This window comes from Capricornis sumatraensis, chromosome 14 (assembly GCF_032405125.1).
Source record: "Capricornis sumatraensis isolate serow.1 chromosome 14, serow.2, whole genome shotgun sequence".
Classification (NCBI taxonomy): Eukaryota; Metazoa; Chordata; class Mammalia; order Artiodactyla; family Bovidae; genus Capricornis; species Capricornis sumatraensis.
In genome coordinates this window covers 42,031,626-42,047,126 of record NC_091082.1, presented here as the reverse complement: position 1 = coordinate 42,047,126, position 15,501 = coordinate 42,031,626, and the positions used below count along the sequence as shown (strand labels likewise).

The 15,501-nt window shown below is 40.0% G+C and overlaps 1 protein-coding gene across 1 annotated transcript in view; it reads right to left on the bottom strand.

Annotated features, from left to right (window-relative positions):
• Positions 1-15,501, bottom strand: part of PLD5 (phospholipase D family member 5) — a 390,092-nt gene that overhangs the window by 210,452 nt on the left and 164,139 nt on the right. Inside the window, exon 2 of the mRNA XM_068986433.1 lies at positions 6,962-7,098. Within this exon, the coding sequence (XP_068842534.1) occupies positions 6,962-7,098 (137 nt within the window). The remainder of the gene's footprint in view (positions 1-6,961; positions 7,099-15,501) is intronic.

Sequence of the window (15,501 nt, the reverse complement as noted above, 5' to 3'; positions counted from 1 at the left end):
CTGGTGTTCCTGCCTGGAGAATCTCATGGACAGAGAAGCCTGGCAGGCTATATAGTCCATGGGGTTGCAAAAAGTCAGACACGACTGAGCAAGTAACATTTCTGCACTTTCATGAATATAGTATATTATTTTAAAGTAAGTAAATAATGGATCAGAGAAAGAAATTCAGAAAACAGAGGTATGAAAAACATAAAATAGGGAAGCCAGCTTTCTAACAGAGAAATTGTAAAATTTATACAATCTATATAAAGTGTGTGTGTGTTGGTGGTGGAGGTGCCCTATTAAAGTGAGTCTGCCCTTACCATACTTTTTTTAGCCAAACCTTGGTAGTCTAGGCCACCCTTTATTAGAGAACAACTATTATAACTTACCCTACTCCCCTGGTGGCTCAGTGGTAAAGAATCCACCTGCAATGCAGGAGATGCAGGTTTGATCCTTTGGTCAGGAAGATCTCCTGGAGTAGAAAGTAGCAACCCACTCCAGTGGGTTGTGCCAAGGAAAATCCCATGGACAGATGAGCCTTGTGGGCTACAGTCCATTTGGTTGCAAAGAGTTGGACATTACTGAGCAACTGAACACACACATAGTAACTTATACGTTAATTACCCAGCCTAAAATATTACATGGGTCCCATTTTCTACAGACCCAAGTCCATTCACTTTATGGTAAAAGCAAATTACTGGGTTCAGGAATAGTGGGGATTTTATATATATATATATATGGAGAGAGATAAAGAGAGACTGAGTTGGTCCATTCCCTTTATGTTTCAGACCAAATGGGCATAAGCTAAAATGGATATACAGATTTGTAAGTGAGCCCAACCAGGCTAGTAGTCACTCAGACCCAGGACTGATTCACAAGGATGAGAGGCAAGTGTGAGGAAGCCCAGGAGCAGGGGTTGACGAAATGATGGCAAACATCCATCAATATGTTTAGAAGTCAACGATAGCACACCTAGAAATTTATGTTTATTTAGCTTGTTTATTGAGAGTTTACATTACTATAGTTTATGGGAATTGGGCTTGAGACGGAAAAGGAGCAAGGTGAAAAGTGATTCTGTATGCATTTATCCACGAGGTATGGTAAAGAAAAGTCCATCTTCTAGTAAGTGTCTAATGATGTTTCTAATGGGGCAGTAACAATCCAAAACAACTGATGTAGGATTCGTCCAGGAGAGATAGATGTAACTGCAAAATGAAAAGTGGAGGTCTCTCATCCGAATGGGTGAGTTCCACAGGTGAGCAGGTGTTCTGCATGTGAGCAGCAGTGGGAGCTAAGTTCCAGCATCTCTGGTCCCTGGGGATGTGACATGTGGGAAACATCATAGTGCACAGTTACATCTTGCAGGAATGGTGTAAAACAATAATTAGGGCCACTAGTGAACCACAAATTAGCCCAAACACAGGATGCATACAATCTCAACTGGCCGTTTAAGTCATTCTTGACTCTCAGTAATGCCCCAGAGCCTACTGAAATATAGTTTCTTGGTAAAACTAGAAAATCTGCCTTTCACCCTCTCAGGTGATCAAGTGACGTGGAGGTTTATATTACTAGGGACTAAATCAGCAATTAAAAACACACAGGAAAATGATGGAAAATACACATAAATTTAGTACAAAGAGACAGAGAAATAGGTCAATGTCATTTACCCAGGTCAAAAAACCTTGTTTCTGGGCATGAAAACTGAGGTTGGTTGAAATACACTTTGGAAGATGTGTTTAGAGCAGTTATTTGATTGACTCATATGGAAAACTATAATCGAGGGTATCATTATTCTACTATTAGAACAGTATTATAGAAGCTAACTAATAAAAAGAAGAAGAGAAATAAAATAAGTCAGGAAATAATAAATCACAAACTGGATATTATTTATTGGGAGATACATGTTTTAAGGAGACATATAAAAGACTCAACAAAGAAAGACATGTTGAGTGGGCAGAATGCCTTAGAGTGGGAATCTTTCAGAGGACAGAAGGGTATCTAGGCTAGCTAGTAGAGATAAAATGAATTAAGTAATATATATAGAAAAGAGTACACTGGGTGAAGAGATCTTGGAAAGGGGCTGTCAAAACAGTGAGACGCTGCTGACAGACTGTAGGATGTCTTGTATTCTTTCAACTTTCAGGAGTGAGGAAGCTACAAACACAGAGGGAGCTTAATTACAAAGGTAATGAGATCTCAGCAAAGGTTGCACTGAGCAGGCAGCACTCTTTAGGATAATGACACCATAAGGAGAAGAACATAAAAAGAAAACTTTGCAAGTGAAAGCATTAGTTGTTCAGTCGTGTCCAACTCTTTGCAACTCCACGGACTATAGCCTGCCAGGCTCCTCTGTCCATGGGATTCTCCAGGCAAGAATACTGGAGTGGGTTGCCATTCCATTCTCCAGTGATCTTCCTGACCAGGAACTGAACCCTGGTCTCCCACACTGCAGGCAGATTCTTTACCATCTGAGCTATCAGGGAAGCCCATATAAGGAGAAGAACATAAAAAGAAAACTATGTGAGTGAGTAAAAGGTAACTGGAAGCTGAGCATCATGTGACTTCCTCAGCATCACCTTGAGGCTGGAAAGGTTAATGACCGGAAAAGGTCATGAGAGGAGGGCTAGAACTTTGTAGAGAAGGGCTAAGTTGAGACTGGTATGCTAGGGCTTCTGCAGATTGGAAGTTTTCCCTCCTAGTCTACATCAGCACCAGCGGACTCCGTGGGTGCATCTCCAAACAATGTTACTTCTTTTACCCGGGGCATCCCTGCCTGGAGGAACCTAGGACTGAAGAACAAGGAACTCACTCTCTCTGCAAGCTGCTGGCGGGGGTGAGCAATGGCTGAGGATGCCCTGAGAATAGGATGGGTGGGACTAGGAGTCAACCAGTTTAAGAACTAGCAGCATGGTTGAGGCACAAGATCCAAGGAGGCAAGTAAGAGTACAGGATGCTACAGTAAGTATCCAAGACACACTGGTCACGGTCTAAGAAATGGATAAAAACAAAATGAAACAAGAAGGGGCTGGTAGTATAGGAGGAGGTTTAGGGAAATGGGAGATTGAATATGCAAATCAGTAATGGCCAGTCCACATATATATTTATATATATATATGTATGTGTGTGTGTGTGTGTATATATATATATATATATATATATATAGATATAGATATAGATATATAGATATATATGGTAGAACTCTGACCTCATAACCTGCAGCAACCTGCCTAGGAAACCAACTTCTTATCTACAATAACCAGCCCAGGAAGTCAGCCTGCTCTAAGTAGGAAAGAGGATTGCTCTTTCTGCAGGAAAGAGGATTGCTATCTCTAATAATAATCCAGGAAACTAAACAATAACTTCTGAAATCAAGATAGCCATAACTTAATTAATAACTGCCATCTTCCCTAATTTTTGTCCCTACTTCCAATTTAGAACCAACCAGAGAAAACAAATATGTACCCCTAACCCATCACGCAGGATGCCTGCTTCTAGCTAGCCTGCCTCCAGCTCTCCCAGGCCCACAGGGCACACCACTATGAAGCTTTCCCCCTCCGCTGCCTGCCTCTGAGTCTGTGCTGAAACACAAGTGACCGAGGTGAACTGCCTTGCCACAGCAAGCTCTGAATCAATAGCTCGGTTCTCATGTTTACTTCACTCATTCTCATATGTTCATTCTCTTTGTTTACCTCCACAGAATCAAAGACTACTAAAATCAAGACGAACAGTAGATTCAGGATGAGTGTGAAGGCGCAGGGGAATAGGAAGCTAGTTGCGAATAGAGAAGGGGGATTCTGTACGCTTAGGAAGGGACAGGGAGGGGGCTGAAATTTACATATTGCTTGTTATGAGTTTCCTGTGGCTTGGTTGTAGATTTATACAATTTACTGAAGCTTCATAAAACCTTGTGAGAGAGATTTTGTTTAATCTACCATTTTAAGGGAAATAAAACTAAAACAGTTTTCATAACCCATCAGGAGTGGAGTGGCATCCAAAGCCAGGTTTCCTCTTTCTACTCTGCCAGGCCACTCCCCTAAGCCTCCTCTGACTTTCCCACTGCACTTCTGACCACAATCACCATGACTGTCTCATGAACTATGTTGCGACTCCTTGTGCAGTCCTTTGTTGCTATGCAAAAAGGTGAATAACATAAACTACATATCTTGCCCAAGTTTACATAGTCGGTAAGTAGTAGGATGTAAATTTGAATCCAAATGTTCCAAATTTCAAAGTCCATGGTCTTTCAGTACATTAGGCTACTTGGGAGGTCGAGTAGTTTGCTGGCAGGTGCCAAGGCAAAGTGGATACTAAATTTATTGACTTGAAGTGGTTAAATACAGTAAAGCTAGGGTACTGGAAATAAACTTTACAGTTACTAACGATGATGGCACTGGTGAGAGATGAGACTGGAGATTGGTACTGTTGTTTAGTCACTGGGTCATGTCCGACTATTTTGCGACCCCATGGACTGTAGCCGGACAGGCTCTTCTGTCCATGGGATTTCCCAGGCAAGAATACTGGAGTGGGTTGCCATTTGATTCTTCAGGGGATCTTCCTGTTTCAGGGATCAAACCCACATCTCCTGCATTGCAGGCAGATTCTTTACTGCTGAGCCACCGTCCCAGCCCAGAAGGTCTATTAGCCAGGTACAAAAGGAGGGAGTCTTGGAAGTTGGAAGGTAATGTTGCCTATAGTGATAAGGAGATAGTGACTGACATAAGAAAAGTTCATCAAATTAAAATGAGAATGACTGATGGTGGGGAAATGGACTGTCCCACTGGAGACTGGGATTGGATTGGGGTTTAGGAAATTGCAGTTGCCTTGCCTCCACCCTGTGCTCTGAAGAGAGGAGAAAAAGCAGAAGCTTCTCAGGATGAGGACAGGAGGAAGCCAGATATAACCTAGGCAGATATACAAAAGTGATAAGGCTGAGAATGCAGGAGGAAAGAAATGCAAGACACAGGAGAAGCGATTGTGGAAGAAAGGAAGATCGGGAGGGGCTGCAAGTTCTGGAAAAGAGTTGCAGGGCTTCCCAGGTGCCACCAGTGGTAAAGAACCTGCCTGCCAATGCAGGAGATATAAGAGGCTTGGATTCGACACCTGGGTTGGGAAAATCCCCTAGAAGAGGAAATGGCAACCCACTCCAGTATTCTTGCCTGGAGAATCCCATGGACAGAGGAGCCTGGTGGGCTATACTCCATAGGGTAGTAAAGAATTGGACATGAATGAAGCAACTTAGCACATGCAACCTAGAGATCAAGGTGATAATTGCAACTACCCAAGGAAAAGAAAGCAGGAAACTGGTTGGTAAATAGATTACATTCTAGATGAACGGAGAAGCAATGCTGAGTCATCAGGATTTAGTTATTGATTAAGATGGAAAAAATAACCAGGTCAAATTCCAGTTGTATGAGTTGAAAATTAAAATTAGATTAAATTTTATAATAGATTTCTCCAAGTGAAAATAGGCATAATTTGAAGGTTTCCCCTTTTTTGTTGTAAAAAAACACATACCTCATAACGTTTGTTAAAAGGTCCTGGGTATTTTGTCTTAAGGAAGTCATTACAGTTTGACCTTTACAAAGTTGCCTTCTAGATTCTGGAGTTGGCCATTTAAAGTACTCAGCAGTCTTCATTACAGGTGAGGTGAGAGAGAGGGGTGAGCCACCCCAGTGAATAAGTATGAGTCATTGGCCCCCTGCCCACAGTATGCTTATATGTGTCATGAAACAGGATCAGCACAAGGTAGTGACGTAGACAGAGTTTTCAGGAGGAAGATAATGATGATATATTGTTTTTCAATTGCTTTCCTGATAACCCCAATATAATTTTCCTCTCAAATTCAGTCTGGGAAGTAGACATATTTAGGAACATCTATCTAGCATGAAGGAATAATCTAAACTGTATACTGATTTCTCTCTTGTACCCTTTGCTCTATACAGTACTGTTGCCTGGTAATTAAACTATAATGTATCATGGGTTAAAAAAAAAAACAACCCAAATTTCTACTGTCTTATCCAGATGTTTTTTTCCTGTCAGACATTCAACCCTCAAGGCAAAATATCTAGCATAAAAACTTGCATATACATTACTAGGCTGTGGCTGATTTTAAGCTAGAAAAGAGGGGCACTTTGACTAATGCTTTTCAAAGGGAAAAAATAATATTCAAAATTTATTATAAGCACTAATTCATAATTACCATGTAATTTTATGGCCTCACTTCGACTCTGCAGCCCACAAACATAAAAATAAACCTCTTGTTTCCCTGCCCCTTCTTGGTACTTTTTTACACCCTCCTACCAACCTCAAAAAACAAAGTAGCACCTAGGGAGGAGTTGGATGAGGAGATTTATGAGGATAAAACCATGCTGTGATGGCTCTGCAGTCAGAAGTGACCCCAGGGAAATGTTATTTCGTGTACCTGAAGAAAAACAATACCGATATGTAACACTAAAGCTGTTGTAATTTCTGGATGAAAAAATACTTTGTGCTAAACTGGGACAGACTGAGGAGGCGCATGTCTTCTCATAGATACGCTTATTTATTTGATCCCTAATTTTAAGTTGGAATTTTCCCTGAGATGTTGTGTTTAACTTCTGATCAACAACCGCTAGCACGGCGTCCTCAGTCTGTTGAGGCTTTCATTACTGCTGAGCTTATTATAGAACAAATCAAAACCTCATACACAGAGGTCTCCAGAAATGCAGGTTGTTGCAAAATTTCATTTTGTCAACCACACTTCTGTACAGAATATGCCCAAACTGTAAAGTGAATTAAAGTATGACTCATTTTTATTCCCTTAGTCTAAATAAACATAGAATCACCAGTGGACAGCGACTCATGCCTCAGCTTAACCCAATAGGCAGTTAGGTGCTCATGTGTGTTTATGATATTTTTCTCTCACTGTCCAAGACCCCCTCTGATTTTCTCACCCACTCCCTAAAAGAGAATTTTTAAATTTCTGTTTGTTACCTCTTACCGACATTTATTTTGACAATTTTTTTCTGACAGTCCATCTTCATCCTCTCCCATGATATCCACAGCTGAAAATATCAGTGCAACGAGAATGGCAAAGCAGCACACCAGCGCAAAGATGACAATGCACTTCTGCTGGGACTGCAAGAGAGAAAGACGATAAAGAAAAGTAAGGGAAGCAGCTTCGGCTTAGGAACCTCAGGCTGTGACAGCTTCTTTAAAAGTTCCATGCAAAACCCTTTGGGGAAGAGTTAGTTTTGTTACTGCCAGAGAAGCACTAGTCTCTGGGTGAAATGTCCAAGACCTTTATGCTTATTCCGTAACAAAGCTTTCAAACCCTTGCTAAATATGTTAGAATCTATTAAATAATTCAGGTGCTACATCAAGACTTCCAAGTGAATGTGCTCTTTTTCTTTCTAATCAAAAGCAGTCCAGAAAAGATGACTATAAGACTCATAACTGCAAATTAAAAATGAAACACAAGGTGGCTCAATAATTATTTTCTGTTCCCTGTTATCACCACTATGCAAACTGCATTTATAACTTCTAGGGAGTATTTTCAGAAGCAGCAAGAGTGACCTTTGACCAGGCAGCCAGGAGCACTCTCTTACCAATGGGACACATATATGCACAGATATGTATGCACACGCACATAGATTTCAGACTTTTGGTGAAACCAGCCGGCTTTGTTTCCTCCTACCACCCTCCTACCCTTCATCCCTGCAGCCACATGGTCTCTAAAGAATCATGGAATTTTCTAAAGTACAGTGTCCAGTTTGTCCAGGGGCAGCCTCAGGTTACATATTACACAGAAAGATGTAGTTTGGAAATAATGATGTTTCTGTGACCAGGCACTATCAGTTCAAATGGTTGTTTCTTTCTACTGTTTTCTAACCCTCCCTCAGGTCTCATCTCACAGAACCTGTTCCAAGTTCATTCGTGCCTGTCATTATTTTCTACTGCACATTCAGGGATAAAATGGGAGAAAACACAAGTAAGATACACCATTGTTCTTGAACCACATGCTCTGGGTATCTCTAAGGCATGGGTTGTTTTATTCCTTCCATCTACGAGCAAAAAGGGAAGAGCCTAACAAATAGAAGGTGCTCAAAAGGTAGTTACTGTATAAACAAATATAGAGTGAATGAATGAAATGAAAATCACCATGCAAATGGAGAGCAACATGAGATTTCTTTCAGTGACCTTCCTAAAAGAAAATCAGTTCAGTTCCACATTTTGGTGACTGTAAATCTTGCAGCTCATTCTTTTTCACACTGTTTGGGATCTAGAGGCAAATCTACAGGCCAAGCTTAACAACTCTGCAAAATTCTGCAGAACAGATTATGCATTCATCCTTGCTCCTTTACTTGGCATTCATCCTTGAATCTTCACTAATCTTGTTTTTAAGAAGCAGCACTGTCAACTTGTTGAAGGCTCAGACTTTAGAAAAAGATTGCTTGGATTCTGCCACTTAATAGTTGTATGCCCTTGGGCAAGTATTTAGTCTTTATGCTTTAGATTCTTTGTCTGTAAAATGGGCATAATAATAATAACAACAACTGCCTTATAGGGTTGTTATTAAAAATTAAATTAAATAAGATTAAGGACAGAATTGGTATGGACCTAACAGAAGCAGAAGATACTAAGAAGTGGTGGCAAGAATACGCAGAAGAACTCTACAAAAAAGATCTTCATGACCTGGATAATCACGATGGTGTGATCACTCATCTAGAGCCAGACATCCTGGAATGTGAAGTCAAGTGGGCCTTAGAAAGCATCACTATGAACAAAGCTAGTGGAGGTGACAGCATTCCAGTTGAGCTGTTTCAAATCCTGAAAGATGATGCTGTGAAAGTGCTGCACTCAATATGCCAGCAAATTTGGAAAACTTAGCAGTGGCCACAGGACTAGAAAAGGTCAGTTTTCATTCCAATTCCAAAGAAAGGCAATGCAAAAGAATGCTCAAACTACTGCACAATTGCACTCATCTCACATGCTAGTAAAGTAATGCTCAAAATTCTCCAAGCCAGGCTTCAACAATATGTGAACCGTGAACTTCCTGATGTTCAAGCTGGTTTTAGAAAAGGCAGAGGAACCAGAGATCAAATTGCGAACATCTGCTGGATCATGGAAAAAGCAAGAGTGTTCCAGAAAAACATCTATTTCTGCTTTATTGACTATGCCAAAGCCTTTGACTGTGTGGATCACAATAAACTGTGGAAAATTCTGAGAGAGATGGGAATACCAGACCACCTGACCTGCCCCTTGAGAAATCTGTATGCAGGTCAGGAAGCAATAGTTAGAACAGGACATGGAACAACAGACTGGTTCCAAATAGGAAAAGGAGTACGTCAAGGCTGTATATTGTCACCCTGCTTATTTAACTTCTATGCAGAGTACATCATGACAAATGCTGGACTGGAAGAAGCACAAGTTGGAATCAAGATTGCCGGGAGAAATATCAATAACCTCAGATATGCAGATGACACCACCCTTATGGCAGAAAGTGAAGAGGAACTAAAAAGCCTCTTGATGAAAGTGAAAGAGGAGAATAGAAAAGTTGGCTTAAAGCTCAACATTCAGAAAACGAAGATCACGGCATCTGGTCCCATCACTTCATGGGAAATAGATGGGGAAACAGTGGAAACAGTGTCAGACTTTATGTTTTAGGGCTCCAGGATCACTGCAGATGGTGACTGCAGCCATGAAATTAAAAGACAGCTACTCCTTGGAAGAAAAGTTATGAGCAACCTAGATAGCATATTCAAAAGCAGAGACATTACTTTGCCGACTAAGGTCCGTCTAGTCAAGGCTATGGTTTTTCCTGTGGTCATGTATGGATGTGAGAGTTGGACTGTGAAGAAGGCTGAGTGCCGAAGAATTGATGCTTTTGAACTGTGGTGTTGGAGAAGACTCTTGAGAGTCCCTTGGACTGCAAGGAGATCCAACCAGTCCATTCTGAAGGAGATCAGCCCTAGGATTTCTTTGGAAGGAAGGATGCTGAAGCTGAAACTCCAGTAGTTTCACCACCTCATGCTAAGAGTTGAGCCATTGGAAAAGACTCTGATGCTGGGAGGGATTGGGGGCAGGAGGAGAAGGGGACGACCGAGGATGAGATGGCTGGATGGCATCACTGACTCGATGGACGTGAGTCTGAGTGAACTCTGGGAGTTGGTGATGGACAGGGAGGCCTGGCGTGCTGTGATTCATGGGGTTGCAGAGTCGGACACGACTGAGCGACTGAACTGAACTGATGTAAGTACTTGGAACAGTGCCCCCAAAATAAAGAGCACTAAATGAGTGTCATTGTTAGTATATTGTACTAATATGCATCTCTGTAAGCTGCCTCAAATATTTTGGGGAAACAAGGTAAAGATATGAACAAACAAAACATACAACAAAAAATACAACTAGGTCTAGAGAAAGGCCGAGAGATAGAGATAGAAGAGCAGGAAGAAATAAGACAAAAAGGGAGAAAAGAAATGTGAGCTGGAAGTTTTCTAGGATAAAATTAAGAAACTGATCTAGATCAGTACTCAGAAATCAAAGCAGCATTTTTCAAACTTAAGCATGCATCTAAATTACCTGGAGGGCTTATTAAAACATTCATTGATGAGCCCCACTTCCAGAGTTTTTGATTCATTAGGTCTGGGGTGGGGCCCACAAACATGCATTTATAACAAGTTTCCATGGGGATGTTGATGCTCCCAGTCTAGGTGCCATACTTTGATGTATCAAAGTTTCATCTCTACTAAATGCTGCTTAATACATGTTCATCATTCAAATTCACCTGCCTACAGTAGTTTATTTTCAAACATTAAAGGGATCATTATAAATACATCGTACTAATCCAGATGTAAACCTTGTAATTTTTTTTTCCTTTGTGAAGGTTTAAAAAATTATTTAAACTCTTTACTTGATATTTTAATGATACTCATCATTCATATAATAACAAAATGTTTCCTGTTAGCTATTTAATATTAAAAAGAAAATAAATCACCAGGGTCCCACTGAGATATAACTGTCATCAATATTTTCTTCTGGTTCTTTCCTATACCACATCTACCTATATAGATCTGATAATATTTATAGTATTCTTTATACAGTTTTACATCCTGCTTTTTGTACAAAATCACGTTTTACTATATTAAATACTCTTTTAAAGCGTAGTTTTAAGTTGTTGTGTAGTGTTTCACTGCATGAAAAATAATTATCTCCTTTGCTCACAAATCTTTCCTTCAAAGCCACTAATTTTACGACAGAAATAAAGATTAAACATTTCGCTCATTTTATTCATTTCTCTATAATTATAAATAGAAGCAAAAAACTTTTAGAGATTTAAAATAATATAATGATATTCACATTAATTTTGTGCAGAAGACCCTCTAACCCGAGATAATATAATTAAACATTTTCTCAGAATCCTAGAGACAGCAGCATGTCAGCTATATAGTGGGTACTGTATGCAGGTCAAGAAGCAACAGTCAGGACCAGACATGGAACAGTGAACTGGTTCAAAATTCAGAAAGGAGTATGTCAAGGCTGTATATTGTCACCCTGCTTATTTATATTATATGCAGAATACATCATGTGAAATGCTGGGCTGGATGAATCACAAGCTGGAGTCAAGATTGCTGGGACAAATATCAATAACCTCAGGTATGCAGATGACACCACCCTAATGGCAAAAGGCCAAGAGGAACTAAAGAGCCTCTTGATCAAAGTGAAAGAGTAGAGTGAAAAAGTTGGCTTAAAACTCAACATTCAAAAAACTAAGATCATGGCATCTGGTCCCATCACTTCATGGCAAACAGATGGTGGTGGGGGAAGAAAACAGTGGCAGATTTTATTTTCTTGGGCTCCAAAATCACTATGGACAGTGACTGCACCCATGAAATTAAAAGATGTTTGCTCCTTGGAAAAAAAAGCCATGACAAACCTAGACAGCAAATTCAAAAGCATAGACATTACTTTGCGGACAAAGGTCCATATAATCAAAGCTATGGTTTTTCCAGTGGTCATGTATGGATGTGAGAGTTGGACCATGAAGAAGACTGAGCACCAAAAAATTGATGCTTTTGACCTATGGTGTTGGAAAAGACTCTTAAGAGTCCCTTGGACAGTAAGGTGATCCAACCAGTCAATCTTAAAGGAAATTAACCCTGAATATTCATTGCAAGGACTAATGCTGAAGCTCCAATACTTTGGCCACCTGATTTGAAGAGCCTACTCATGGCATCACCGACTCAATGGACATGAGTTTGAGCAAACTTCGGGAGATAGCGAAGGACAGGGAAATCAGGTGTGCTGCAGTTGATGGGGTTGCAGAGTTGGACATAACTTAGCAACTGAACAATAGCAACAAAGTCTTAAATAATCTAAACTTCTACTTAAGAATGTAGAATATTTTTTAAAAAGAAGCATGATAAACTCAAAATAGAGAAATGGAAAAAATACAGACCGGAATTCATTTAAAGAAAAAATTGAAAATACCAAGAAGATTTAACAATGAAACAAAAGCCTGGTTCTTTTGGAAGATCAATAAAATTGATAAATTTTCAGCTATACATATATGAAAAAAGAAAGACACAAATTGAAAAAAGCTCTCAGTTCAGTTCATTTCAGTTCAGTTGCTCAGTCGTGTCCAACTCTTTGCGACCCCATGAATCGCAGCACACCAGGCCTCCCTGTCCATCACCAACTCCCGGAGTTCACTCAGACTCACGTCCATCGAGTCAGTGATGCCATCCAGCCATCTAATCCTCTGTCGTTCCCTTCTCCTCCTGCCCCCAATCCCTCCCAGCATCAAAGTCTTTTCCAATGAGTCAACTCTTCGCATAAAAATCTCTATAAAGTCACATAAAATGAACCATAAAGAAGGTAATATTATGAATAAGTTGAAATTAATCAGTGCAGATAAAATGGACAACTTTTGCAAAATAAAATTACTAAACCTCACTCAACAAGAAACAGGTAAACATAATACCCTTATATCAATTAAAGGAAATGAACTTTTAAATTTAAAACGTTAACACAGAGGAAACTCCAAGTTTAGGTGGTATCATTTTAGAAATCAGTTCAGTTCAGTGGCTCACTTGCATCTGACTCTTTGCGAACCCATGGACTGCAGTATGCCAGGCTTCCCTGCCCATCACCAATCCTGGAACTTACTCAAACTCATGTCCATTGAGTCTATGATGCCATCCAACCATCTCATCCTCTGTCGTCCTCTTCTCTTCCTGCCTTCAATCTTTCCCAGCATCAGGGCCTTTTCCAGTGAGTCAGTTCTTTGCATCAGGTGGCCAAAGTATGGAGTTTCAGCTTCAGCATCAGTTCTTCCAATGAATATTCAGGACTGATTTCCTTTAGGATAGACTGCTTGGATTTCTTTGCAGTCCAAGGGACTCTCAGGAGTCTTCTCCAACACCATACTTCAAAAACATCAATTCTTTGGCTCTCAGCTTTCCTTATAGTCCAACTCTCACATCCATACATGACTACTGGAAAAACCATAGCCTTGACTAGACGGACATTTGCCAGCAAAGTAATGTCTCTGCTTTTTAATATGCTGTCTAGGTTGGTCATATCTTTTCTTCCAGGGAGCAACTGTCTTTTAATTTCATGGCTGCAGTCACCATCTGCAGTGACTTTGGAGTCCAAGAAAATAAAGTCTCTCACTGTTTCCATTGTTTCCCCATCTATTTGCCATGAAGTGATAGGACCAGATGCCATGATCTCAGCTTTCTGAATGTTGAGTTTTAAGCCAACTTTTTCACTCTCTTTCACTTTCATCAGGGGGCTCTTTAGTTCTTCTTTGCTTTCTGCCATAGGGGTGGTATCATCTGCATACCTCAGTTTATTGATATTTGTCCTGGCAATCTTGATTCCAGCTTGTGCTTCATCCAGCCCAGCATTTCTCATGATGTACTCTGCATATAAGTTAAATAAAGCAGGGTGACAATATACAGCCTTGGCATACTCCTTTCCCCATTTGGAACCAGTCTGTTGTTCCATGTCCAGTTCTAACTGCTGCTTCTTGACCAGCATACAGATTTCTCAGGAGGCAGGTCAGGTGGTCTGGTATTCCCATTTCTTTCAGAATTTTCCACAGTTCGCTGTGATCCACACAGTCAAAGGCTTTGGCATAGTCAATAAAGCAGAAGCAGATGTTTTTCTGGAACTCTATTGCTTTTTTGATGACCCAACAGATGTTGGCATTTGATTTCTGGTTCCTCTGTCTCTTCTAAATCCAGATTGAACATATGGAAAGTCATGGTTCATGTACTGTTGAAGCCTGGCTTGGAGAACTTTGAGCATTACTGTATAAGCATGTGAGATGAGTGCAATTGTGTGGTAGAATTTGAGCATTCTCTGGCATTGCCTTTCTTTGGGATTGGAATGAAAACTGACCTTTTCCAGTCCTGTGGCCACTGCTGACTTTTCCAAATTTGTGGCATATTGAGTGCAGCACTTTCACAGCATCATCTTTCAGGATTTGAAACAGCTCAACTGGAATTCCATCATCTCCACTAGCTTTGTTCGTAGTGATGCTTCCTAAGGCCCACTTGACTTCACATTCCAGGAAGTCTGGCTCTGGGTGAGTGATCACACCATCATGATTATCTCGGTCATGAAGATCCTTTTTGTAGAGTTCTTCTGTGTATTCTTGCCACCTCTTCTTAATATCTTCTGCTTCTGTTAGGTCCATACCATTTCTGTTCTTATATTGAGACCATCTTTGCATGAAATGTGCCCTGGGTATCTCTAATTTTCTTGTAGAGATCTCTAGTCTTTCCCATTCTATTGTTTTCCTCTATTTCTTTGCACTGATCTTAGAAATAAACATTATTAATTCCATGAAAATTTTTCCAGAAAATGGAAGAGATGGAAAATCTTCCCAACACATTCTGAGGTTACTGTTACCCTGATAGAAAAACCAAACATTTAAGAAAAAACTTTTTTCTCTCCTATTGTTTAATGATGCACTGCCTAGAAAACCAAGACAGTACAGTCATATTGCAACATTTATTTAATGTTTACCTCACTCAAAAGGAGCACAGGGAGGGATCTGCAATGACCATAACCTCAACAGGGAGCAGAATTTCTCAATTATCTTCAGAATTCTTACAACAATTGCAGAAGATCTTATCCATCTGAGCATACCTTGATTGAAAGATAAAACACCAGCTACCCAGCTGCCTTTTTTTTAAAAAACATGCCTACTACAGTTCTCCCAATGGTACTTAAGGGTATCCCTCTTTTAGGAAATTTTCACTCTTTTTACCGGACCAATAATGAAAATTATTTCTATAGTAACAAAAAGGCTTATATTTTTTCCCTTTCCAGGACATGCACATTCATTATTTGATCATGCATTAATTTTCTACCTTTTGGTCTTTTTCATTAAATTGAGTTCTTTGAGTTCTACAATCTTACCTAAATCTATATGCATGGCAGACATGATCGATAAAAATTTGTTAAATAAGTGATGAATTAATAATAAGGGGAAAGAGCTAAAAAGTCAAAATGGTGATTGTTGTTTTT